Here is a 27639-nt window from a genome sequence, read left to right as displayed (position 1 = left end):
CCCAGCCAGCGTCCTCCTCAGCCTCCGTCCTCCTCAGCCTCCATCCTCTTCCCACCTCAGCCTCCGCCCTCCTCCCCGGCACCTATTCCCCGGAGCCTGTCAGCTCAATTAGCGAGCAGCACACAGCAGGCACCCGGCCACTTTCCCCAGTAGCACTCTATTACGCCCGCTGCTCCGGACACCTTCACCAGGTGTGTGTGTGAAAGTTGGAGTCTTTGTGTGTGTGTGTAAGTGGGAGAGTGTGTGTGTAAGTGGGAGTGTGTGTGTAAGTGGGAGAGTGTGTGTGTGTCTGTGTGAGTGGGAGTGTGTGTGTGTGTAAGTGGGAGAGAGAGTGTGTGTCAGTGGGAGTGTGCAAGTGGGGAGAGTGTGTGTGTGTAAGTGGGAGTGTGTGTGTAAGTGGGAGTGTGTGTGTGTTTGTGGGGGGGGGGAGCATAAGACAGAGAGTGAGGAGGGAGAGAGATGGGGCGGGCTTGAGATGGGTGCAACCTGGTGGGCAAGAGACTGGGCTGATAGTTGGGGTTCACCAGAATTTCAAAATCAAATTCTGGGGTTCCCCAACCAAAAAGAGATTGAAAAACACTGCTCTAACTCCTTGTTCTGACCTGCAACTGGTACTGCTGTCCCTCTCCATATTGCACCTGCGGTGGAGAGAAGTGGGGGTTGAGGGAGTGAGAGGGAGAGAGAAGTGGGGTGGAGGGAAAGAGAGGGAGAGAAGTGGGGGTTGAGGGAAAGAGAGATGGGGGGTGGGAAAGAGGTGGGGGTCCCCTGGTTTCAAAGCACAGAGCCGCCTGTCCCCCGGTCTCACAGCACCGAGCCACCGGTCCCGCACTCTCATCGCACAGCCTGTCCCCCGCTGTTCCATTCTGACACCACCACGCAGCTGGTCCCCGGAGCCTCCTGTCCCCGGTCTTACCGCACAGGCCCCTGTCTCCCAGTCTCCCCGCACAGCCCTTGCCACTGCCGCCGCCATGTCGTGGGATGACTATGTGAAGAACTTGGTGGATGAGAATTGTCAGGATGCGGCTATTGTGGGGTACGGTCACTCTGTCTGCACCATGTGGGCCTGTCACCCACGCTCCTGTAGCACAGATGGAAGAAACTGTGAGTATTGCAGGGGACTGCACATGCAGACACTGCTTCTATCCTATGGAACTGAACAGTGGCTTATGCTTTGCTATCTCACTATATGAAGATGATTTACATGGAGAGGGGTTCATGTAGGAAGTAAGGGGTACCTTTGCCACTCAGGTCATTGAAGAGGGATGTCCCACGGTGCGTTTCTGTCTTTCCCCCTCTCCCTCCATCCCATCCTCCACCGACTGGTCTCACTGGGGACTCATTGCCCTTTGCACATTTGCAGCCGCTACGATCGATCGTAGGAGACACGATTGGACTGTAATACACTCACATTTTCATTATGAAAGAACTTTAGTTCATGATTCATATATTTTTCTCTCTGTGTGCAGCTATATGAATAGCAATATCTTCATTTTTGTGAGCCTTTGAAGAATTTTCTCCCTGAATTAAGTTCTCACCGGACAGCACTGGTCTTTGAACTTTTTGTTCTACTTCTATCTAAGCTCTGTGTAGCAGAGAAACCCCTGTGCCGTTTTTATATACTGCGCTGCATAGAAGAAAGCTATATATTATCCAACAGATATCTTCCAAAAAAAAAAAGGTTGGACATATTTTTAGGACCTTTATCAAGGTACACAGGAGAACGCAAAAAGGTGCAATACATATATTTGCACTAGAGATCGACGATTTTTGGGGGTGGATTTGGATACGCAGCAGGTCGGCCGGCTCCTTCGATCCGCAGATTTCAGTGGATCAATCTCAAAAAGGGCGACTCGTATTTGGCTGATTTTTTATTATTATTACCAATACACTCTGCAGATTCCGCAATCTGTTGGCCAGTGGTGGGCGACATCGCATCCATGGCAACTACACGGTGTAATTGTGAATGCTCCTATTTCACTTTGATTCTCCTCTCCATGGAAATAACAGAATGTTGCATTCTAATATATTCTTGATCTCTGTGGCACAGGAATGGGTTGAGCAATAAACTATTTATGGTCTCAAAGCATATACACACATCACTGTAACTAATGCAGGTCAATGGAGTATTCATATTATTATCATAATCATTTATTTATAATGCTGACATTGAAACAGATGTTTATAAAATGTTAGTCATAGCAAGTTAAGCATGAAGAAAATTATGAAATCCAGGAGTTTCAGATGAGATTTTGGATGAGGAAGGTACAGGTACATGTAGTATGGAAATTAGTGTACGTAACCCCTTGAGTGCCATAGGGACTTGAAATGCATTGCACCTAAGGGGTTTATTAAAACGTTAAGGCATCAAAAAGTAGTACAATATAAAAGATGAGACAATCCACAAGTATGCCAAATATCATTGATATCAACCAGCTACTATCAGCTATATTATCACTGATCATCAGTGCAGCGATGAAGCAATCACATTCATCAAGATTGCTACCCTTATTTCTTCGGTTTAGAGGCACCTTTTGGCCAAAAAATATTCACCTTATCCCAACACAAAGAAGCAAGCCCCAATAAGCAGGTGCCACATTATTTATTTTAAGAAACCAATATCTGATTACCTGATTTCCCCCTGCTTTCTACCCTTCATTCTGCAGGAAAAATATGAACATCAGCAGATATCAATTGTTTTCATTACACCATAATTATCACACAGGCCATGGTAAAGCTTTATTTTGGCCAACACAAATATAAATAAATTGCATTCCTCAGAGCATGGATAATGTGAAACTCGTTGCTGTCTGTAGCAGCAAACCCTTTGCCAATGGCAGCAAAGTGGTTAATGAAATGCAGATGGTAATGCATATTTGGATGTGAGGACACGTACTGGTATCATGCTGCTTTTGCTGATGAATGTATGGTCTCATTCCAGCTGTCTTCCTATAGTTAACATATGGTTTAATATAATATCATAATAATATGAAGTGGTATGAGCGAAAGTATGGATTAGGGTCTGAAGGAGAAGTTTAGCGTTCACAACACTGTCTATGAATCAGGTGCATCCAGTTCATATCCCCGTTTCAGCTCCCCTGTGATCTTAGGCAAGTGCCTGTGCCTCAGGCTAGGTCCCTAGTGGCCGCGACAGAGATGGCGTGCGCGGCGCACACATGGTATGGCCCTCTATGGGGCCGGCCCCAGTAGCTGCCTGCGCGCCCTGGCACAATGCGCGATGCGTGACCACATTTTGATAAGACAAGGATTTCGTCTTTTCTCGTGGTGATGGAGCACTGGCCACGTCACGACACTGGTTCAGCCAATGAGGGCGAACCAGTCATGTGACGTCATGGCCGCGACCCCAGCTGCGCCTCCCCATTTTGCGCTGCCTGGAGTCCACCAGGTTGTGCTGCTGCCGGAAACGAGTGCCGCTAGGCACCCTGTCGTGCACACGTTGCGTGCCCTCGGGCCTGTGCCTAAGGCAGCAAAATTAGATTGTAAGCTGTTTGAGACGGGGAGTCATTGTGACTGCAAACTTCTATGCACAATGCGCTGTGGCTATGAATGTTACTTACCCAGATTAGCAAATGTATCTGGCTACAGAAACTAAGTAATGTGAGAATTATGTTGATATTGCTAAACTTAATAAACGTCAAAAAAATACTACTTTATGTTTTTGGATAGACAACATTTGCATTACTTTTGATTATTAATTTGTGCACATGAAAAAAACAAAACAAAAACAATTTAAAGCAGCAAACCCCCCCACCCCCCCTAACTAATCTCCTTTTTTATTACAGGATGGGAACCAGGAGGTCCTCTGAAACTAACCCGTACTATTCTACTTTTGGTGAATTTACAGGTATTACGTTCTGTTTTTAAAGGGTATTTAAATAGCCTTCCAATAAAAAGCTGTAACCGATGACATTACAGCTTCCTGGAGGGAGAGGTAAACCTGATCACTTAAACAGTGAGTATGTGGAGTACTTGGGGTGGGGACTTCCTAGAGCTGAAAAATAGGGATTAAAAAAAAAAAACCAGTAGAGTAGGGGACATTACTGCTTTAAATTTCAAGCTTTAAAGTAATTAATCATGTTTACAAGAAATTACAACATGTGGCATGCTGAAGAGCAGCCAGCAAGTATCCACCATTAGTAACCTATTCTATCTAGTTATGACAATGGAAACATGATTATTATTTCATATGTTTCAACTACTAACTGAGAAATGAAATGAGGTGAAATAATGTATGCTGTTAACACCATTTTGCTAAACATGGCAAGGGCTCTGCAAATGTATTTCGTTTTATAGAACTGCTGTAAGTCAATGACTAGAACTGCTAACACTCCTGGTTAAGGATCCTGAAGTATTAACAGCTATTCTATTTCAGCTTTCAGAGAAAAGAGGTTTGCGTGAAGTCAAAAATGGAATAAAACGAGGGTGATATTGGCACATTACTATTCCTGGGGATTTATTTTTCCGTGGACAAGATCAGAAGGCATAGAACTGCCAGAAGGGAAATCAAGATTTACAGAGCTTTGTTATTGTAATGTAGAGCACAGGTGTTATTGTAGACAACAACACCAACAAACCTGGTGACCAAGATTGACCTCAGGCTATTACAGTTACAAATGGCCAAATGCAGTGCAGTTTACAAAGGCTCAGAGCTACTATAATAAAGGCAAAACCTATGTTCTCACATAATGTTGTCATTGTTATCCTAAAATGTGCCTACTGTTATCAGTACACTTTGTTATTCTATTTGTGTTACATGCATCATTTTCATGGACCGTGCAATATGTAAAACTCTGATGCATTATATTTTCAGGCAAGCTTATACAGTGTTTTAATAGAAGGGGGGATTCTCAATGAAATCTGAAAGTGAGATCAGCAATATCATTAACACACTGTGCGAGATCAAAGAGGCCAATTGCAGTCAGTGAGATATGAAATCCAGACTTCTTACGGGAGATTGAAAAGATAATCAGTGAATCCCCAGTAGATTACTGTTTGATTAATTTACAAAGTGAAAACTAATTGACAGTCAGACTAAATAAATACGGTGGTGTATTATTGTCCCAAACTGTGTGTGTCTAGCAGTGTCCAGCTGTTAGCAAAGATAACAAGATACATGTTGTTGCCTTTAGCCCTTTGTGGGACCAGGATGGCCTAGAAACCATGGTTTGATGTATTATCCTCCTCCAACACTGATAGAATTGAGTGCTCTCATGGTTATACACTAGAGCAGGCGTGCTCAACTCCAGTCCTCAAGATCCCCCAACAGATGCATTAGATGGTAAGCTCTTCGGGGCAGGGATTCCTTTTCCTAAATGTTACTTTTATGTCTGAAGCACTTCTTCCCATTATGTGTTATTTGTATAATTTGCTATTTATATGATTGTCACGTGTATTACTGCTGTGAAGCGCTATGTACATTAATAGCGCTATATAAATACATACATACATACATACATACATACAACAGGTCAGGGTTTCAGTATATCCCTGCTTCAGCACAGGTGGGGCAGTCTTTGACTGAGCCACATAAATTGAAGCTGGGATATCCTAAAAAACTTGACTTGTTGGAGGGTCTTGAGTACTGGAGTCGAGCACTAAAATGGTGAATGCAAATTTTCATGACAGCAATGTCCTTATCCTTATAACACAGTATTCATCACCTCAGGCGCAGAGACATTTGCTTTTGTTGAATCTGGCTTCATTTTACATGTAAATCCTGGAGGGCACTGATCCATATCAGTTCTATGCAAAACAAGTACAATAATGGGGAACACTTTCAGTAGGAAACTTCTAAAAGTGTCCCCCATATACAACGAATAAAATCAGACTTTATGTGCCATTTATTTTTCTATGTAGTTTTATTACAGGGAAATTTAAATCAAAGGGATGGAGAGAAAGGAGGAAATAAAAGAAAAAAACAATATAATAATACTGGAGAATTACACCTTTTAACCCTTTCGTTGCCATCGTGGGCAGCAACACATTGCAGAGCAGGGAAATGGCTACTTACCAGCAACCAGGTGGTGTTTAAAAACTTGTATACTGTAAACAATTTGTTGTACAATAAAAGGTGTCATACTACCTATATTTTAACAGTCTCCTATATTTTTGCCACCAAAAAAAACAGAAAATCAGAAAAATAATTTGACACTATTTCAATTTTTATCTAAGTAGACACCCCATAGTAAAAGTGAGTCATTTGTGAATCAGGAACAAACGTCTATAACTCTCACCCATGGCTATTAGTTGTCTTTTACGCATTTGTGGACAGTAATTAGTTTGCTTTTATATGTACATGTACATATAAACACTTTACAAGTTTAAACTGTTTTGTATGGGGAAATGGTGCTATAATCCTTTCAACTAAACAGATGTGTATAATGCTATCCAATGTAGAGCTTCATGCCACATTCAATGCAATCCAATATTTATTTATCTTTATAATCTTGACCACATTGTCTTATCCTGTTGACACCTGGAAATGTTTTACTTTGTAGTTATGTATACTGTAGATCTCTCTTAGTGGGTAATAAAAAAAAAGACGAGGAAGTGTGGTATTTAGTAATAAGATGGCACTCATGGTTGAAAATCCCCCTCAAATAAACAGAACGCCTCTAACTCATTTGCTAAACTGCCTAGTGATGCAAAGGCTCTTTGTAAGGCTTTCTTTACATGGTGTTCTAGCACATCCCAAACCTCTGGAATGTCACATGTGGTTGTGATGACAGGAAGGCATTGCAGGAGCAGGGTTATCCGTAAATACAAGGCATTATGGCGTGGAGGCTGTATATTATAAAGATAGTAAGCATGCGGGCGCTCTATTGTTTTTTTCTGTTATTATTTTTTGTGTTTTGAGGTTGATGTGTGCCAGTTATTAATGCCCCAGCTGTAGGCGTTGAAGGCTTGAAGCGTAACAGAAGGCCTTTGAGTCAGCAAGGGTATTAATCACCATAATATCCCCAGTTCTGGGGGATTATTACTATTATAGGCTAAATATGTTTGAATTAGTTTTCATTTAAGTTTTTTAGTGGTATTTTTAATTTTTTGTTCTACTTAATTTCGATAGGCGATTAACACCTAACACCCTACGCATTTGTTTTTTCAAAGTTTTACCATACAATTGCCGTACTTTATGTTAACACGAAGAAGAATCTCAAAGAGGAGCTAATCATTTTGTGTTTATTATAAATACAAATGCCCTTTGGTTTGGGATTTTCCAGACTAGTAACTTAAAAACACATCAGCTATATGCCACACACCACATTCCAAGGGAGATTGTTGTAAAATAATAGTAAGATGTATGTTTCCTACTGAGAACTACATCACCATTTGGCACAGTATTCAAACAGAGTATGTGCAATTTGCTTGAATGGGCTTCACCAGAACCTCAAGCTATTTATCACAGACAAACAGATGGGTAAGACATAGAAAATCAAATCCTCCCTTTCCAGGTCTAAATAAATATTTTAGAATATTATCCTTTTAAAATTGTATCCTTTTTTAAATCAATGTTAACTATTAATAATATAATGTGGTTGTACATTGTGTGTGTGTCATATATATATATGTATATGTATGTGTGTGTGTGTGTGTGTGTGTGTGTGTGTGTGTGTGTGTGTGTGTGTGTGTGTGTGTGTGTGTGTGTGTGTGTGTGTGTGTATATATATATATATATATATATATATATTTTTTTTTTTTTTTTTCTTAAAAGGTGAGGTACGGGTTAGGAGAACTGTATTTAGATTTATAAGCACGTAGCATGCTATCCACATAAATACTGCCATAAATACACTCGCATATATTCTAGCATTATAAACACACACGCTGCTTGACGCTCTTGCACCCACGTTACTTTGATTGACAGCTGAGAGCTGCTACTTCTCCATCCAGCCGCCCTTCCCCACTCTCCCTGCCAATCAGCTCCTCCCCTCTCTCTCACCTCATTGGTCAGCCGGACCGCCCTGCAGCCGGGAGGTGGAAACGCTTTCCCCAGGAAACGACAAGGGGAAGGATAACCATTGGCCCGCACGCTCCTGGTACGTCACGACCCCACGTTGGACATCGGAGGGTTGATTGGCTCCGACGCGCCTTGCCTTCCACTGTGCGAGAAGGGGTGGGGGAGGAGCCTAGCTCTGGTTAGCTGGAGGAGTGTGAAACCGCGTGTTAATGTAACTAGCGCTGGAGAGGCGAGGGCGGCCCGAGACACCGCTGCGTCCCATGCACTGAGGTCGCAAAGCCCTCTCCCATCTGCAACTCTGCGCCGCCGCGGCCTGGATATTTCATCACAACATATCTTTTTGTGACCTGCTTTCGGTTTATATATATATATATATATATTTTTTTTTTTGAGGGGTGTACCTCCTATTATTTTATCATCAATAATTTAAGAACCCCATCGCTCTGCTGCCACCTCCCAGTCCCAGCAGGCACGGAAAAGAGCCCAGTTGGTTTGTTTTGGGGTGTGTAGCTTTTGGAAGGAGAACTTTGCAGCGGGAAGACCGGAGCACCCTGAGATCTCCGTGGTGATCGTATTACTGTTGACCCCCCTATCTCTGCATTGATCTTATCTCGGGCACTTTGTCCCTCTCCCGGGGAAGGTGGGGGAGGAGCAGGGCGACCCGAGCGAGTTATTGTGTTCCCCCCCCCCCCACCCCTCCTTGTTTGTTTCTCAGTGGGGGCAGCGCAGGATCTCTAGTTTCCCATCACCTCCCCCAGCTGCCGCCGCCTGGATGTTTACGGATCACTCCTGACCATTTCCCCCCGGCGGGGTGCAGCCTTTTCTCCCCACCCTCACCTCGCAGCTTTTATCGTTCCCCGGCCATGAGCCCCTCGGGCTGCTGATCCCTGGAGGAAGAGGGATCAGTGGAGTAGGTGATGAGAGACACCCCCTCATCTCCTCTCTCTCCCATCACACCCTCCACTTAGCAGGGGGGGGGGGGATCGCAGGGGCGATCCCTGCAACCTGCCCAAACTTCCAAGGAAACAAAGTTTTGCCGAGAACATCCTCCCTGTCCCAAGGAGACAGACAGAGGAGCCGGGGCTGTGCTGTGACAACGGGGAGGCAGCGAGGCGCTCCGGGGCGCTGGGAAGCTGCCTCTTGTTCTGTGCAGACAAAGGACGCACAGAAGAAAGGAGGAGGCTGCAGCAGCAGCAGGATGCTGTAGCAGGGCGGCTCTGCATACTGGCTGTTTACTTCTCCCCACATTCGTGGCTTTATAGACTTATTATTATTTTTTGGAGGGGGGTTATATAGTTCTTCCCACTCGCGCTGTGCTGTGGAGCTCGGGGGAAGCCGTGGAGAATTGAGCTGCAAAGGTGCAAAGCGGCGGCTGGGAGAACCATGTTTCCCCAGAGCAGACACCCGGTGAGTTGTGTAAAAGCACAGATTGTGTGACGGTGGGTTGTAGTGATGCTGCAGATGTCATGTGGTGTGTGTGTGTGTGTGTATATATATGTAATGGCGCTGCCCTGCGTGGAGCGCAGCACGCAGTACTTTGCATTCTCACGTCGATGTCCCGTGGAGTTTCAGTGCTAGGCTGGTACTGGGTCCGTCCACTTCAAAGACAAATCCGTTCCCGACTAGAAGGGCATGCAAAGCATTGCAAATCCAGTGTGTGGCACTGACGGGGAGCTGTGTGAGTTTTCTGGCTTCTCCTGCATGAGGTGGCCCCATAGACATTTTATCCCCATGTTGTCTGATTGACATTGGGGAAATCCACTGTCCCCCCCCCCCCCTTCTAACTGAGCTGCTTAAATCTCCTAAACTTCATTGTGTCAGAGACTTGGGGATGGTGGGTTAACCTATTTCTCATCCACATGGCTGCCATCTGTTCTCCAAGTTGTTGAGTAGCGAGCACTGCCATGTCCATCCACGTCACAGTGGCCTCGCATTCTGCTCAGTGATCGGGCTATGCAAGTCATTGCATCTATAGAGGTCCTGTTCCTGGCACTGTTTGGTCAACTACACCAGTTGCTGTTGCTTTGACACTTGCCATCCTGGCTTTTCCAATTGGGTTTTCCGTTCCTGATCAGTAGTCACAAGAACACGGTGTCCTGTGCATTAACGATCAGTAAAGGTGTCCTTCACTTTCCCTGTCTCTTAATTTATTCTCATAGCAGAGTAAAGATGGAGGTGTCCCCCACGTGGGACATAACTATCTTGTGACTGCTTGCTGCCCCATGATACTATAGTGGCAGGGAAGGGGTGACACTGGCTGTTTATTTTAAGTGACGAGTTAATTAATTTATAAGACTTAAAACCTGTATATATGAAAGCAGCAATACACCAGGAGCTTTCAACACTGCACCAGCATATGCACTGCTACTATCAATATCACTTTAAAGGCCCAGTGACTGTTAATTGTGCTGTATGTAATGTCTCCGGCTTATCCATTACAAGGGTCAATTGCTTGTTGATTCACAAAAACATATATGCTTTTCAATATACACTGTAAGTGTATTTTTACAAAATATGGCTTGCTAATGGTATCAAGTGTTACTAGTAATCCAAAAGCCCGATTTAAGATTGTGGATTTTCTTAATCATTCCCCTAAAATGTTGGTCTTAAAAATATATAATTGTGATGGGGAATTGGTTGGCTGCCATGCATTTTTCCTATAATCTTTATTTACAGACAGTTGTTGTTTTATTCTACACCATATATGTAATGAATTTAAAATACAGAAGTTCCCTGAGATTTTTTCTTTTTTTTTTTTACTCTTGTAAATGACAAGTGGCATGGTGTAGGTTTTGTATGGACTTTGGCCTTGTAGGTCCCATATGATGTCCCTTGAAAGCATGGCAAGGACAACCTGCAGATGGAGTGTAAGGAGGTTGTGGTAGAGAAGAACTAGTTTGAGATATGAGAAGGTTTTTTTTTTTATAACAATAGGAAGAGGAGCTCTTAAATCTTATGTATGCACTTCATGGAATGAAATGAGGAAGAAGAGAGGGGCGTGAAATGGCTCTTCCTCTATAGAAGGCCGCAGACAGCATGTTACTTTATTAAACTAAAGAAAAGTAACGCATGTACTTTTTCTGTTCTTGGGGCCTGGAATGTGTTGGTAATTTTGTAAGAGTCCTCTTAAGCATTAGAGTTGTAAAGCCTAATATTGTAGCTTTTGTAGAAGTCCAACAGACTTGGTGAATGTTACCTGAAATGGTAATGTGTTGAGGTGCAGGCTTTGGGAATGTACTTTTTGAGCGAGCCTTTTTATTTACACGCATTGCTTTCCTCTCCACTTCCAGAAGTTACACTTGCTATACAGCCCTGATATCACAGTATGTTTTTAATTTGAAAGTTGTAAGGGGATAGTCGTAAGGTGGTGTGTGTTTCTATCCTTACATGTGAGGACTACAATCTCGCCCACTAACATCAGTACTGTATTTGGTGGAGTCTACAGTGTATTTAAAATGGCCACTCATTCCTCCCAAATAATAAACAAACAATTGACTGTTCATGACATACATTCATTCACTCTGGCAATGGATGTATTAATGGACATTTCCTGCTTGGCAAGTCAAAAGGAAACATTTCTTCGTGCTTCTATGTGACTGGTGTGTGAATTAGAGTAGAGGGTATTAGGTCTGCATATCCTAGAAGTATCATAGAAGTTGAAGCTATATATTGAAGTTTGTTTTAATTTTCCTGTTCCTATTTGGACCGCCAGGCGCCGCATCAGTCCGCAGGCCAGCCGTTTAAGTTCACCATCCCAGAATCCTTGGACCGGATCAAAGAAGAATTCCAGTTCCTTCAAGCTCAGTATCACAGGTAAGACTTTGCAGAATGGTCCTTTAAACACCTAACAATGCCTTTGTGAGCATAACATAAACAAAATCTGATTTTTAAATAATTGCTTGAGTAGCTGTGTTCATTCTCAAAAAATGTAAGTTTGTTATAGGTGATCGGTTTCAATGCAGTACACATGAAGAAAAGACCTGTGTGGTTTCAAAAGCTCTGTACCCTTACTCTATCTATGGAAAACTCTTGGTCCATGAAAATAGATCACAACCTATAGGAAATCTAAATATAACTCCTAATGAGTCCTCTGATTCCTTCCATGTGTTGGAAGAAGACATCCTAAGCTCATTTTGTATGGTGACTCTGCTATGACCAAGAATTAATTCAACCTTATTACTTGACATCCCCGAGTATGTAAGCGTAGAGAAGAAGTGGCTGAGTGAGTAAAGACACCGACTGGCACTGAGTTTGAAGCAGGGGAACCTGGTTCAATTTCCGGTGTCTACTTCTTGCGACCTTGGGCAAGTCACTTTATCTCCCTGTGCCTCAGGCACCAAAAACATACTTTGTAAGATCCACAGGGCAGGGACCTGTGCCTGCAAAATGTCACTGTAAAGTGCTACGTAAAACTAGCAGCGCTATACAAGAACATGCTATTATTATTATATGGTCGCTACATTTTTTTACATGAAAATCCCCCATAAGGCCTCATCTAGGGTGGCGCCGAGCGGGCGCTCGCCACGATGATACACATTGCAACAGTTTGTGGCCAGCGTGTGTGGGCGGGCGCGCATGCTCGGCGCTTAGCTGCTTGCCGAGCAAGCAAATTTGAATTTGCTGCTCGCTCACATGACGCTTGGGCGAACCAGCTCTGTGACGTCGTGGCTGCGCCCCATGACACGCACACACCTTGCCGGCCACGAGCGCAAGCGCACCCATTCTCTACCTGCCCGAGGCCTCAGTCTTTACATTTAAAATCGAGGCCTTTATGCAGTATGCTGTAAATCCACCATCCACCCATTGCTCAGAAAGGTTTGTTATCTTAAAGTGAAGGTTGCTTCACAGCATATAGCATTGGTGTTTTAGCCTCAACTTTTTCTTTCAAATTCCAGAACATGGTCTTAGAATTATTAAATGTCTCAAAGCACTCCCCATTTCTAACTTCCCATAATCGTGAAATGTTTCACAGGCAAAATATATATAAACATCACTCCACACGAGCAGCTGAAGGAGCAGAGCCACTGAGGGTTTGATCACTTCATTTACTTTTCTCATTAACCTTTCACTGACTGTGTGGACTCCTGGTGCTCATTTCAAGCTGCTTTCTTGCAAGCTGTGTTCAGCTTTTACTGTACCATTAGTGGATTCTTGCTGCCCTGCTATATGCTGTTTAGCTGTATTTAGCCTACACTAGATGTTTGCTATCTATTTTCAGGGGTGTCTGATTTGACCAGGGATAGGGGAAGGGAGGCTTAGGGAAGTACCTCTCGGTCCTTTTGGACCAGGGGGAATGGGCCAGATGAAGAGGTAGTCCCTCGAAACGTCGCCCCCCTAGCATACTTTCCGTTCTCCGCTTTTTGTGTATATTCCTTGTGTTTCATGTTTTTTCCCCTTTTCCTTTCCCCCCCCCACCCCTCACTTTGTGACATGCCCATTTATGATACTGGTTTCTGCAAACACATTTGATTTATTTCTGGTTCATTTTATTATTAAATGTTTATTCTGCATTACTACTGTTTTCATCATTTAGCTATTAGACAGTGAGTGCTGGTACTTACGTAGATTTGTTTTTTCATAATCGTGAAATGTTTCACAGGCAAAATATATATAAACACGCGCAGAATAATTGTTGGGTGATGGATGCATGTCAAAGTAACATGCATTCCACACTTGATTTCTGTCATAGATGAAGTAATCCTATTCAGTTTCATGGGTTGTATTAAATGGAAACTGTTTCTAGGTGTGTCCAGTAGGTGGCGTGGCCAGTCAGAGATAAGCCTCATCATTCCCCCCCTTCTTTGGGCCATTGTTTCCAGGGACGTTTGTCCCATTCAGATTAACTCCTTTTTTTTTTTTTTTTTTTTTCCTGTATGTTTTAAACTTGCCTGAGAACTGTCAATATTTGCCCTTCATTTTGTAACGAAAATCTTGAGTTGAAAACACCAGATGAGTCAAAACTGTTTGCCCACAGGAGGCTGCTTTGCAGTAATACAGCTTTGTTTAAATAGTAAATTAGTTACTGTTTGTGAAACTGCCTGGCAGATGCAGACTCAAATTGTGGAAGCAGACAGTGGGGAGAGGTTCACATTCATTATTTAGCCTTAATAACCATGCAAAGTTGTTGTTTTTTTTTGTTTTTTTTAAACTTTTTCTTCTGTGAACATAGTCTTGAGGTCAAGCCTAAAAAAAATTTTTTTGGGGTGGAACTGTAAATATTTTAGTATAGCACAGGTGTTTGGGTAAATAGGGAAAATTGCAAATTCTGAAAAAGCCTGTTTCTGAAACCCAGATTTAATATTCAGCAGCATTTAAATTAAATGTATTGCTGCACCATCTTTATCTTTCACTATTGTGGAGAGAGGAACAAAATGTTTTTTTTTTACTTTATTGTAATTCAAAATGTATCCTGCTTGCTTTGAACCTTTTAACTAGAAGTCCTTCTCCACCCACCGTTCAGGGCCCTCCCATTCTGTCTACACCATGTCAACATTGAGATTGTGTACTTTCTGCCTTTCTGGTTTGGTCTCTTGTGTGCCTTATCAGTGCTAATGGGCATAAGAGACCTCATTTAAGAGTCCTTGTTTGCTTTGTCTACAAAGTACATCCTAGATTGCAGGACTAACCTTCAGCTTAGTCTTTTGTTTTCCTTCCCAACTGTGCGTCTGCGGTGGTTAAGCATTGTCAAACAAGCAATCCGATGTGCGATTCATGAGGCATCTTTTGTTTTGCAGCCTTAAGTTGGAATGTGAAAAATTGGCAAGCGAAAAGACTGAGATGCAAAGGCACTATGTCATGGTATGTATATCTTAAAAAAAAAAAAAGTAATTTAATGTCCTTGATTGTTGTGCGCTCAAAGTGTAACAATGTCTTTACTGATATCTGTGTTTTCTGTCTTGCAGTATTATGAGATGTCCTATGGACTTAATATTGAAATGCACAAACAGGTAGGTTGAAGTATATCCTCTTATTTTAATTGAATGAAGGGTAAACAATATTTTTGTTTGAGGTGTTGCTAACTAACATTGCTTTTGCGGAGTGGCTTAATGCATTTTCCAGTGACTGCTGCTAGTTGCTGAAGTTAGTGATTCTGATGACTTGGTAAACGTTGTTCAAGTACACAATAATACGAGGGGAAAAAAAATGTGTGCAGATTAGATCTATTGAAGAGAGCAAGCATTTTGTTTTGATTTTGATGAATGTGGGAAAACACATTTGTGGAAGTACTTGACAGTTAATTGAGCATATACCTTGTTCACCGATTGTAGACAAATGGCTACCTTTGTTCATGGTGTTTAATTGGGTTTGCTAGGTCTGACTAGACGTTGCTTTTAAAGGTAGAAGCCCACTTGGCAACATATTGCTTAAAACATACGGCTGCGTGACATGCTTTCAACCGGTACTTGTTTTATTTCAGTGTTTTACGTTGCCTTTCAAATTGAAGCTTATCTCAATACGTGCTGTACTTTACATTCTGCGTACACACTCGCTCCTAATACGGATGAAATGTGGCATTGCACATATAAAATACACCTTTTTATGCCATGGGTGTTTTTTTTTTCTGCTTGTTGTAAAATACTGATCCCCCCCCCCCTTTGTTTTTTTTTTTTGTTCTTTAAAATATATAAATACAGCTGACTGACTTTCTGCAAGTGAGTGTTTCCATGTTATTGTAAGTGTAGCATATGTTGAAACCTTGTAAAATCCAAACACTTGAAAAGCACAAATAGGTCATTTGGTTTGGAAGACTTGAGGTATGAGCCTGCGTTTGTATTCTCCCATAAAATTCACACTTATGGCCGCTTTAATGGTGAATAAAAAGAGTATTGAACTGGAACAAGGCACTAAGGACCTCATAAGAGAAGAGCAGCTAAATGATTGCTCAACCCAGAGGACCCTCAATTGAGCATGTATTGTCTGCCAAAGAAAGCATTAATAGCAGGGTGTAAGTATTCAGCAGATATGCTGACACTCACTTTTTCATTGAGATGATGGTACAATAAGTCTTTAGGAAATAGATTGCCTCTTAAAAAAAGATGATCATTAGATGAAGTTGCACAGTTGGACACATTTCAAAGTGCAACAATGCACTTCTTGCTTGATGTGTATGCGCTATTCCGTCTAAAATTCTTGTTTCATTAAATTAAAGAGCATGGCTGACCTACCAGGGCACGGCAAAGGAATTGATTAGTTCAGGCTTCAGGTCTTGAGTATATTCAAAGACCTTTAGCAAGCAATTGTTAGGAGCTCGATTTCTTCAGGGATTTTGTTTGTGCATGTGAGGCTTTAGCATAGATATTAACATTCACATTGTGGCTTAAAATGTTTTCCTGAAACACATTACATGAGTTGCCAGAGATCACTTGGGTCACTGAAGTGTTTTTTTTCTCATTTGCATTGCATGTCGTATGTATATGGTACATTTATTTGCAAGTGTTTCTAGAATGTTTGAACACTTACATCTGTTTGATAATGGCTGTATTTTATTTTCTGTAAGTATACGTTGGTATTTGCCATGTCTTTTTACCCTTTTAAAAAATAAATGACTCGCATGGAATATTTATTTGGTTTCAGCCATCAATAATTTTAAGGAGGCATTTGGTAGCTAATAATCATAATTTTTATTAAAACTGGTGATGTCTAGACCCCAGGGTGCAGGCAGGCTCAAATTGATGCTTTTTGCTGGCAGATCAGCAGCATGGCCTAAGTGCTCATTATGTTGTAGAGCGCTCTCATTACGTTTGACAGGAATTCTCTCTAGGGGGAAACTGGGCATTAGCTAGACTCCTGACAGGCTGAAATTACTCCTGCTTTATGGCTTATAACCAAATGGTAGCAAGGCATCATCTGGGGACACAAAAAATGTCATTTCTGACAACATCTTTGTTACTAGGAGATAGGGAGAGAGGGCGGGAAAATTCCATAGAGGCAGCTTTAATGTTCTTGGGGTCTGTCGGCTAGGTGGATGCCACACGTACTCTGAAACCCTTTGCTACACTGTCTGACTAGTGATTTAAGCATCTTATTTGAGTTTCAAATTATATCTAGTGAATTATTATTATATCCGTGTGTTTTTTAAACCGTGCATTGGGGTTTTGGGCTGTGGGGTTTTGTGACTGCAGCTCAAGCCCAAGAAATATGACACAAAATGTGGCTGTGTTTAGAGATGAACAGAAACGATAGATGGATAACATCTCCAGTATATATATATATTTTTTTTTTTTCTCTCCACTTATAATAAAATACGTTTGCTATATTTGCAATGCACTGACATTTGTTTGTAGTACTCTTCAAGGGGAGTCAAGTCAAGTGCTACCCCAAAGACCCCACCATTGCTGTTTTTTTTACGATCGGACCTCCGTTGAGTTGCCCCATCCCATCTCTTCAAACCTGGAACAGATCATGCGATCAGGCAGTAAAGCAGTTAATGCGTTTTTTTTTTTTTTTGTTTGTTTTTGTGGGGTTGTGACAAATTTGCCCACGGGTTACTAATGGAAAGCTGCAGCATCCTCTTGATAACATTGCCGTCTATTGGTTTCTGTTGTGGGGCTGATCTCTAGGGGCATCTTGTCTCTGCTGGTTGGCCAAGTATTTTTGCCGGGGGTAACATTTAGAAAAGCAGCAGCACGAGTTTCTTTAACATCAGTTTATACACAATAGGGAAGGCAGTCCCTGCTCTAAGGAACTTATAATATAATATGTCTATTTTCTCTATTTCATACAAGCCTCAAGTGAGTGCTTATAGTCTAGTGTTTCTCATATTTACCGATTGGTTAGATGTTTTTTAATCATTGTACTCTAAATTTTCAGAAGAGCTTCAAATTCCTCAATCTGTAATTTCGCATTCTGTAATTACACTTATTTATTATATTGAAAGCTGAGCTGGCAGATATAATAACACAGAACTTGTCTCTTTGTTCTAGAACATTCGAGCTGTGGAAATGCATGATAATTATACACAGTTGGCATATTGTATGTCATTGCAGTTGTGATAAGTCACTTCCTCAACCATAGCTATGGATTTTTTTTTCTCCCTATGGCCTCCCAACATCATACAAAATTTGTTTCAGTAGCAAATGACACACCAACACACACACCAACACACACACCAACACACACACCAACACACACACCAACACACACACCAACACACACACCAACACACACACCAACACACACACCAACACACACACCAACACACACACCAACACACACACCAACACACACACCAACACACACACCAACACACACACCAACACACACACCAACACGTATATAGAAATGCATTTCTCCCCTCTCCTGTAGTTTTTAATCTATAAACTCAGCAGGGTGTTAATTGCAATTCTATACTAGAAGGGTTGTTGAGAAGCATTAAAGCTTTTGCCTTTTTGTGTTCCTAGGCTGTGTCTGCCTTCTGCAGCAAGTCTGGCCATAAAGCTTCCTCTGTGCTTAAGCCCAAATTGTGTAGGTAGCAGATTATGTCTTCGTTCAGTGGTAAGCAGCCTCGGGGAGATTCATCACTATTGAACCCACTGACAGTCCATAGAAACTACCCAAGAGCTTAAGTTTCCGCCATTCCTAAAGTGACAGGTTAGTCTTTGTCTCTGGGTGGAAGCAGCAATCATTGTGACCTACCCTGCAGCAAAACGGTTCAAGTTGCCTTGGTATTTAACCCTGTAAGAAACTTAGTAGCTTTCCAATAAATGCAAATGTATGAATGTTTACAGGAAGCCAAGTTTGTATTTATGCATATACATGTCCACTTGGTGTTACAGGTGGCGGTTGTGATGTCCAGTGGACATGTTGCTTTTGCTTGAGTAAACAAATGCTCTTGAGGTTTTACAATAAAATTAGATTGTTTGTAAAATCTTGTACATTCAAGTAACATGGCTGATCCAGATTGCCCCTACGTATAGTTTTGCTGTTGATGGTAGCATAATTAAATAATGGAGAAGAACAATAATTCAGGTCGCTAAATTGACCTGAAGAAAATAAACTCTTAAACTTGGCAGTATTTCATGGGTTTGATATGAATCCCGAAATGAGACTACTGTAAAATGCAGTCCTGTTGAGAACTTGGCTTTGTCTTGTGGTTTTCTAAGCTTGTTCAATGCATGTTGCATTTTAAAACCTGTTGGATAAGGTATTGCATGGCATTGATATTCCACTCTTCCACTTGACAACATAGTTGTGAGTTTCTAAATCTGTCTGTAATTTGTCCATGTTTGTTCCCTTTTCTCTTCCTGCTTTTTTTTGTGTGCTTTGGTGGAGGAGGAAATGGTCAGATAGTACAGCCTTAAAAAATAAAATAAAAGCCACCGGTTGACTTGACTGACAAAAGCAGATCCTGTAGGGGTCAAAAATGCACTACGAGGGAGGCAATTTGTAGTGAAATGGATTAAAGATCACAAGTAAATTGCCAATACTGCTTAGCAGTGTGCGTGTGTGTGTATCTACATCTACTGATCTAAAGTCTCTACTTTTTTAGGCTTGTTTGACAAAGGCTGACTTGATTTTTGGGATTTAGAGGAAGGCGTTAAAGGGTGCCATGTATTTTTTGGGCTTTATATTACCAACATTTCTTCCTTTTTGGAGGAACCTACATTGTATTTCAGAGCAGTGCATTCCCCTGACAGCCAACTGGTTAAATTAGCAGGTGAATGTTTTAATTAGGCTTGTGAACAGACCACACATGGATATATTACAATGGGGTTGAAGGGAAGATTGTTTGGCATCCTGTGTTAAATCTCTGGAATTCGTGTCTAAAAATAAACTTTGATAATTTCAATATGCCGGGCCTGGATTCAAAACAAATTAGGCTTTATTGTAATGTCATTCTCAGTGAAAATTAATTCAGTCTCCCATTCCTCCAAAAATTGGCTGCTGAGGTCTTGTTTTATTTTTGTTCCTCTGCTACAAAATAACCCGTCGACACAAGTTGTATTTGTGAGGTGCTAATGGGTGAAAGAAAAAGACTACTTTTATGCAGATGTTGGGAATGAGCCAGGGAAAAACAGGGTTGGTGCACAAATATTCAAAGGAAAGTGTATGTGGTTTTCTTGACGGATTTGGGTGTGTAGGGCTGTTTTACTGGAAAGTAAATAGTGTCTCAGGATTTTGACAAACGACCCCACAGGGTGACTGGTCTACTGTGATCCTGCAATTCTGATCTTTTCTAACACTTTTCTGTTTAACTGTTTGGATAATAACCTGATTACTTTGCAAGGGAGGTGGAAGTAGAATAATTACCAATAGATGCAAAAGCCCACAAAGATCGTAAAAACACAAGTATTTGGGTACCCTGAAAACATCAAAAATTGAAAACATTCTTTAGTCCTATCTTAAAGATATCAGTGCTCACAATTCTCATGGACAATGTTTACATGCTGATTTGAGAATTATGATGTCTTCTCTGTGCTGTGGAAGTTATTCTCCCTTGAACACAGCTGAATTCTTGAACACTAAAGATGGCTTCACATGATCTTGAAAGGGGGGCCAGGCGTTTGAAGGGTATTGCTTGGACATATAGAACTACTCGTCTCAAACACTTTTTTTTATTTTTTATTTCCCAGGGTATTATGCTCTTTAGTGATCATACAAAATATTGAAATGTACATTTACAGCCGCTCTTCCCTGAAGTAGCAAAAATAGTACTGTGGTAATAGTAATAGTAAAGCTATTTCTACTACTTCATGACAGAGGCTGTAATGTGAGATGTCTCTGCTTGCACCTTTTTAATATAATTGCTACAGAAGGTCAACCTTTCCTTTTGCTTTGCCCCTTCTATCATATCAGTGGTGGATAAAGGTAAGGGGTTGGAGGGTTTACGCGCATTTTCATAGAGAAACCGCTGTAACGCTTCTTGCTGCAGTTTTTTCTTGGAAAGACATGCTGGATGTTACACCTCCAGTTAAAACATGTTTCGGGACATTGCAAAATGTAGAACGGTAAACCTAATAAAATAAATGCTGAAGCATATTACACTTTTACATTTTCCTAGAACTTGGTTACATGCTTGTATATAAACATGGAAGGCACGCATATGGTTTTGTGAAGCACAACAGGTTTTTACACCCAATATTTCTTCAAAGTAGATTCACATTGAAGTATATGATCTTCATAAAAAGAGAAATTAAAGACAAAGGATACGCACTTTAAGGCCACTAACAGGGGTCGTCTTTGAAAAATGTCAATTTTGATTTGCACATCTATTTTGTGTGTGTATACACATATACACATATACATATATACACACACTCCTGTTGTAGACGGCAGATTAAACAGTGTTATCCCACTTAGCAGGTCAAAAATATGCTGTTTGGTGAAAGATTCATGTTTTGCTTTTCTCTGGATCTGCGGTATTTACGCGTTAGCTACTTATGTTTGACTAATGATGACTTCATAATTTATGAACAAAACAAAGGGCAACTGACGTGACTCTGAGGACTGACAGTCATCCCTAAAAGACTTCAAATAAAATTGGAGAAATTCCCCAAGGCATTTATTTACCATGGAAATGTTTTGTCTATTAAACATGCCAATATCCTTAGTTCACCTTCCTAGTTGGGACTGCCCCATGAGTCGTGCTAAACTAGCTTAAAAGGTATTTATTGTTGCCTTGACGGAACATATATTTTATTTTTTTTTGGGAGAGATTTAACCTTGTGATAGACCTGCACCTGTTTGGACGTTGAGATGTGAAAGGGCTCAGTTAGTGGGAGCCTTATGGTCACATCCAAGCTGCTATTAACGTAAATCTAGACGGCTCAATGGGGGGCATTTCTGTCGAAAGGGGTATGAATTTCAGTGAAGTGCAAAGGTCAGTTTAAGATACAACCTTGCATTTTTTGTTTTTAATGTGAACTGCAGCTGGTACACAGTTTCTGACTAAAGGGTAAAAAAAAAAACCTTGTATTTCCATTGGGCGATTGAGAATCTTTTGGTGCCTCCCAGGCTCCTCTGACACTCGGGTTATCCTGTTTCAAACTATAGTTGAAAGTTCTGACATGCTAAAGATGTGCAAGAGGAAAAGCTCTTAAGATCTTGACAAGAGCTTTATACCTGCCAATTGGCTTTGTGTCAGCAGCATTTACAGCTGCAAGTGAGCTGGACAGTTATTTACGGTGTCTGCTCAATAGCTGCTGGAAGCAGTTTTCAATGTATGATTGCTGAGTAATTGGAATTAGAGTGAAGTGTATCTAGTGACTGAATTTTATTGTTGAATAAGGTCCAAAACAGTGCTAAGTGTTATGGAGTTTAACAACAAACTTTTCACAGCCGACTCCTACTTTTTTTTTTTTTTTGCCATTATTCATCTGGCCTTCCAACAAAAAGACATTTCACAGAAATCTTGGTAGGACATATATAGTGAATTTGGTGGAAATCCAGATAATCACTTTTTTTTAAATGATGTTAAATCTGATGGTCTTTAACTTTGTTAAAAAAAATAAAAAAAAATACACCCACCCACCCCAGTTGACTGAATATAATTTCCTCCCCTCTATGTCAATTAAAATGGCTGCCAAATCCTATTGGTGGGTCAGCAGGGGGCTGCAATGCCATCATGGGGGTGTGGTATTCTGCTGTAACCCTTTGAGTACTGGTGGGGCCAGCACACCATGGCCCCTTTGGCACTAGCGTCCACTTTGACGTGATCGCTCCTTCACCGACTGAACAGGAGTCATCCACCATCATTGCAGATCGCAGCCTGAGCGCCATATGACACCATCTCCCTAAGAGGAATCCTTTTCTTTTATGACATTGCCAGAACCCATGATGTATTAGTTAACACCCCCCCCCCCCACACACACTTTGTTTTACTGTAATAACTTTGTTTCATTGAGAGAAAAGGGCTATATGAAATAAAGTGCTTCTCAATTGCAGTGCAGTACAGCACATAGGAATTTTTACAGTTAGTCCCTGCCCAGATAAACTTATAATCTGTTTTATATCTGACTTGCCCAAGGTCAGAAGGAGCTGACTGGAATTGAACCAGGTTCCTCTGATTCAAACTGTCATTTACAGAGTCAGTGTCTGTCCTCACTGCGCATGTATTGAACACTAATTTACTTAAAAAGCTTGGTAGTCCTGCAACTGCGGCACGCTTTCACATGCGTCCATGAGAATTAATCGATTCTGGCGGCAATATATTGAGACCATTCACAGTTCGCCGTGCATAAAAGGAGAGAAACAAATGTATGTAGAGAACTCGGTTTCAGAAGATAACGCTTTGTAATCCCAAATGCTCTTTGAAAGCCAACTTCTGCAGTTTGTCATACCCTGGTTAATATGGCAGTAAAGAGGAGATGAATGTGGCTCCTTTCCTAAGTCTCTTACTCGGGAGGCCTGTAAATTTGATTGGCTGCTACTATTCTAGCAGAATCATTCGATTTGAGAGCAATAGAGAGATAAGATATCCAATTACCCAAATGATTTGCAGGGTTAGCCAACGTTGTCATGGAGACACGAGTTGGAACAAATTAAATTTTAAGCAATAAAATAATTTTAAAGCTCGTCTGGGAACGGGGAAATTTGGCAGTGACACAGACCTGAATTGATTCTTAGCTTGACACGCTGTTTGACATTGATATACTGCAGGGACCTCGGTTTCTAAATGCATCACCTTTTATTTGTAATGCCTTGTTCTTCTGCAATTTGCTCTTACATCTTTAGTTGAGCTCAACCATTTTTTGGGATGGGTAGACTCTTGGGTAATTAAGAAATTGCATGATTTTTAGTTTTAAAATATTAGCTGTTTCTCCCCGAAATTAAATAATTAAGATGGTGCAATCACCGCATTTTTATTTATTTTACTAAAAACGACAACTAATTGATCCCATTATAATGTGTAAACATTTTTTTTTTTTAAAGACATTATTCAGCATTTCTACCTTCTGATGCTCCTTTTAACTGTTGGACAATTTTTTTGTTGTTTTTAAATGGACCTATAAAATATTAACCCATGGCTTTATTTTAATTTTCATATATACATATATATATTTTTTTTTGCTGATGCCACTTTTTGTTTACCAACATGAGTTAATGATTGTAAAGTTATCTGAATACACCCTGCATACAGGTGTTTTTGAGCTGTTCCTCCTTATTAACCAATCAATTAATGGATTCCTGGTTTACATAATGAGTACGGTACCGAGCATTTAAGATGAGCGGTATGGATTTTAAAATGAAAAATGCCCCACATTGAGCTTTTCCCCCTTCCCACATGTCTGCTGTTAGACAGATGGAGATGAAAATTGCTCTGAGGTCAATAAGCCATTTGCAGCATTCTCAGCCTTCGATTTTTCTCTCTTCCGCCACACAGATTATCTCAAATGATTCAGTAATGACAAAAAGTGCAACATTGACCTTTATTCCTTTGTGGTTTACAATGTTACATGGTATAACTGGCAGGAAGTCCATTTTTTTTCCCCCTTCAATTTGGACTTTTGTTATTGAACCAGGCCCTTTAATCCCTTTCTAGAATAGAAATTCATGCAATTTAAGCAGAGCTGTGAGTTTTAAGTCTTTGTTGTGACTGGATGGGTTAAATAAAAAAAGCATAGAAAAGTGTTTTTCAACCCTTTTTTTTGTTAAGGCAAAGGGGTGCGCAAAGTGGGGGTTGAAAGATTATTCTGGGGGGCGGCGCGAATTTAACCTATCTTTCCTCAGCGCGGCATCAAATGACGCAGTGGGGGTCATGTGACGTGGACCTGGATAGTGGGTAAGGGGGGGGGGGGCGCAAGCATAGGGGCTGGTAGGCGGGGCGCAGCACAAAGTTTGCATGCCGCTGGGTTAAGGCACCCTAAGTGAAATGTTGAGGAACCCCTATCCATCTCTAATAGCAACTCTGTGATCAGGTACATTGTAAATTCTTTTGTTTTTGATACAATTTTCAAATGACGAGAAAATTGCAGGGAACCTTTTAGGGATGCCTGAGGAACACAAAGGTTCCTAGGAACCCTGGTTGAAGAACTCTGGCATAGATTACTGACAAATGAAGCTCATGTTAAAGATCACGCTGCAGATATGTTTCTTGGTTGTAAAGACTTGCATGGTAATTTGCAAATGAACCCTCATCCCTACTAATTGTGTTCAAACCCACTGCTATACAGGTCTCTCTTGGGACAACTCAAGAACTTATTCATAAATGTTAATTGCATTGACACTGCCTCTATTGGGGATTTTTACACTTGGTAGTAACTATGACCCAGAAAAGTCAGTTTCTTTAATCTCCCCCCCCCCCCCCCCCATATATTCTATTTACACTATTAAATTCCCCTGCAATTTATACTGTAAAATGTCTGAATGGGACAAGCTTTAGCTTGATGGTCTTTGAAGCCGATGTTTACGTCGTTCTATGTCTAGGACCACATACTGTACACTAGAACAGGGTTGTGCAAACTGGGGGCATCACTTTTCTGGAGGGGGGGGTGCAGCGATTACTGAAGCCCTGCGCTGAGAGCGAGAGGCCTCTGTAAACTTACCCGGCTTCAGTCACGCATTTCCATGGCAACAGTATCAAATGATGCCCGGTGCCATGGAGACGTGAATTCAAATGACGCCGCGGTTCACGTGACGTCACATGAGCCGCAGTGTCATTTGCTGCCACATTAGAGATGAGGGTGTGGTGCGACGCAGGAAGTTTGTGCACCCCATGCACTAGGACATCAACCCAATGGTATCTAGTTTTATCCTCGACAGAAACGGACACTGGAGCTACGAACTAAATTACCAGTTAACACTAGCCTGGCAAGAGCTGTTACATTTTGTTTGGTTAAATATACAATATAATGTATATTGCGTAAAAATATTAATTTTTGTTAGATTGACATTTTCTGATAATAATAATATACACGGTCCCTGCTGTGTCGAGCTTACAATCTGTTTTTGGTGCCTGAGGCACAGGGAGACAAGTGATTTGTCCAAGGTCACAAGGAGCAGACACCGGGATTTGAACTGTTTTTAAACTCCATGTCAGTCAGTGTCTTTACTCACTGAGACGCTCCTTCTCACTTATCGTAATTACACCTACACATTAGGTTTATATAAGCTGTAAGGGCCACAGACTTTAGCTTGATAACACGTTGCCACTGAATATCACGCTAAGTGATATTGGTTATTTTTAAAACTTTCTTCATGCAGAATATATTGTAAAATGCCTGTGAAGTTTATTCTATTTCATGAGCTAAATGAGTCACTACAGATCAACTCTGCTTTGCAATGTCTTAAGTATTTTCTCTCAATAGCAGAAACAGTGTTTTGTAACTAAAGCCGTTACATTGCTTTTGTCATTGTATGAAATATGCCTCCTTGACATAAATGTCAAATTTAAAACTTGCACACACAAGCTGAGCAACAGGTCAAACATTTAAACCATTGTTCGCCAAGAACAGCAGCCAAAAAATCCCAGATAGACTACTCATGGTCTCTGCTTCATTTTACATAATGCAGCTGAATTCTTTCCTGGTAATTATAATGATGCTTCAGATAGGAGGGCAGCTCTTGAGTGTAGGGGGTTGCCAAAGCTTGTCATTTGCAAATAAACCCAGGCCATCATTCAAGTGGTGAGAAAACAATGACTGAAGTTGCATCGCTGCTCTTTGATAGGCTGTACACTTGAACCTGCTATTAAAAATGAACGCACTCAAGAGACTCGACATTAAGAACATAAACAATTAAAGGCTCTTGAGATGCTCTGAGAGCTGCCATACAGATACAAGAGCCTTTTTCCTGCTATTCTAGGCTGTAGTTTGTGGTGCCAGATACCGTGGACAATTATTACTATTCTGTCAGCCAGAGCAGTTTCAAGCAAGAAGGATTTTGTTTTTCTGCCAATCTTGTTTTGCACTCCTGGGCTGTGTACATACCGGATCTGCACTCGATGTAGCCAGCTCACAACACGGGAATATATTTCTGCTGCTTTATATATACCCCTGGTGATCTATTTCGATGTTCATGTTTTTTATTGGTTATTGCACATGCAAGACAACTGATGTCACATGCTGTAATCGGTAGGCAGCAATCCAGATTCGTGTTTTTATCGTTCATGTGATTTCTGCCAGTAACGTGAAGATAGTGCTGCCTTAGCCTGCCTCACAGCTGGATAGATGGTTTAAACCAATGTTACATTTGTCTTGTACACATCATTCTCTACTTTAAACCAGAAAGCCTCTCTCCATATTGTAGATGGTTTCTTTAAAACAAAAATTGAGCTCCATGCTGCTGAATGTAACAATAAATGGTCACAGAGCTGTCGGAAAGGAACGGTCTTCATTGTTAGTACATAAGAATGGCATCAATCACTTGGCTCTCTGTTACTGCTTCCTTCCACATACAGTACCAGTGTGCTGCAGTCTTACACAGGCTTGAATATGATTACAGTAGTCACAGCATTACCTCCATGCATGAACTGGGCTCAAGTGGTCACCAAAGTAGACTGGAATACACTGGGTAATCCACAGGGTAATTACTATGCTAAACAAAACAAATATCAAGGCTTAGAACAGCGAGTCATCCACAGAAAATGACATTAAAAAAAAGGGCGGCAGATGAGGACTGCACCAGGTCTAAAGCCCAATAGATGTGTTGCTTCCTAATGTGGCATGTTCTCCGAAAGGTTAACATTAAACATTTAATCGGATAGTATAAATTGGCGTATGTTGCTG

At 41.2% G+C, this 27639-nt stretch overlaps 1 protein-coding gene across 5 annotated transcripts in view; it reads left to right on the top strand.

The window, feature by feature from the left end:
- The first annotated feature begins 8176 nt into the window (after window positions 1–8176).
- The window catches only part of TLE1 (TLE family member 1, transcriptional corepressor), a 61937-nt gene continuing 42474 nt past the window's right edge, over window positions 8177–27639 (top strand). For 4 of the 5 annotated variants that reach the window (XM_075598849.1, XM_075598848.1, XM_075598847.1 and 1 more), the window contains exons 1-4: window positions 8177–9382; window positions 11688–11788; window positions 14710–14773; window positions 14878–14922. In XM_075598849.1, the coding sequence (XP_075454964.1) occupies window positions 9359–9382; window positions 11688–11788; window positions 14710–14773; window positions 14878–14922 (234 nt within the window). In that variant the 5' untranslated portion in view covers window positions 8177–9358. Of the gene's footprint in view, window positions 9383–11687; window positions 11789–14709; window positions 14774–14877; window positions 14923–27639 lie in introns of those variants that run through there. The other variant, XM_075598850.1, reaches the window with a different exon arrangement.

This window comes from Ascaphus truei, chromosome 1 (genome assembly GCF_040206685.1).
Source record: "Ascaphus truei isolate aAscTru1 chromosome 1, aAscTru1.hap1, whole genome shotgun sequence".
NCBI lineage: Eukaryota > Metazoa > Chordata > Amphibia > Anura > Ascaphidae > Ascaphus > Ascaphus truei.
This window is presented reverse-complemented; position numbering and strand designations above follow the sequence as displayed.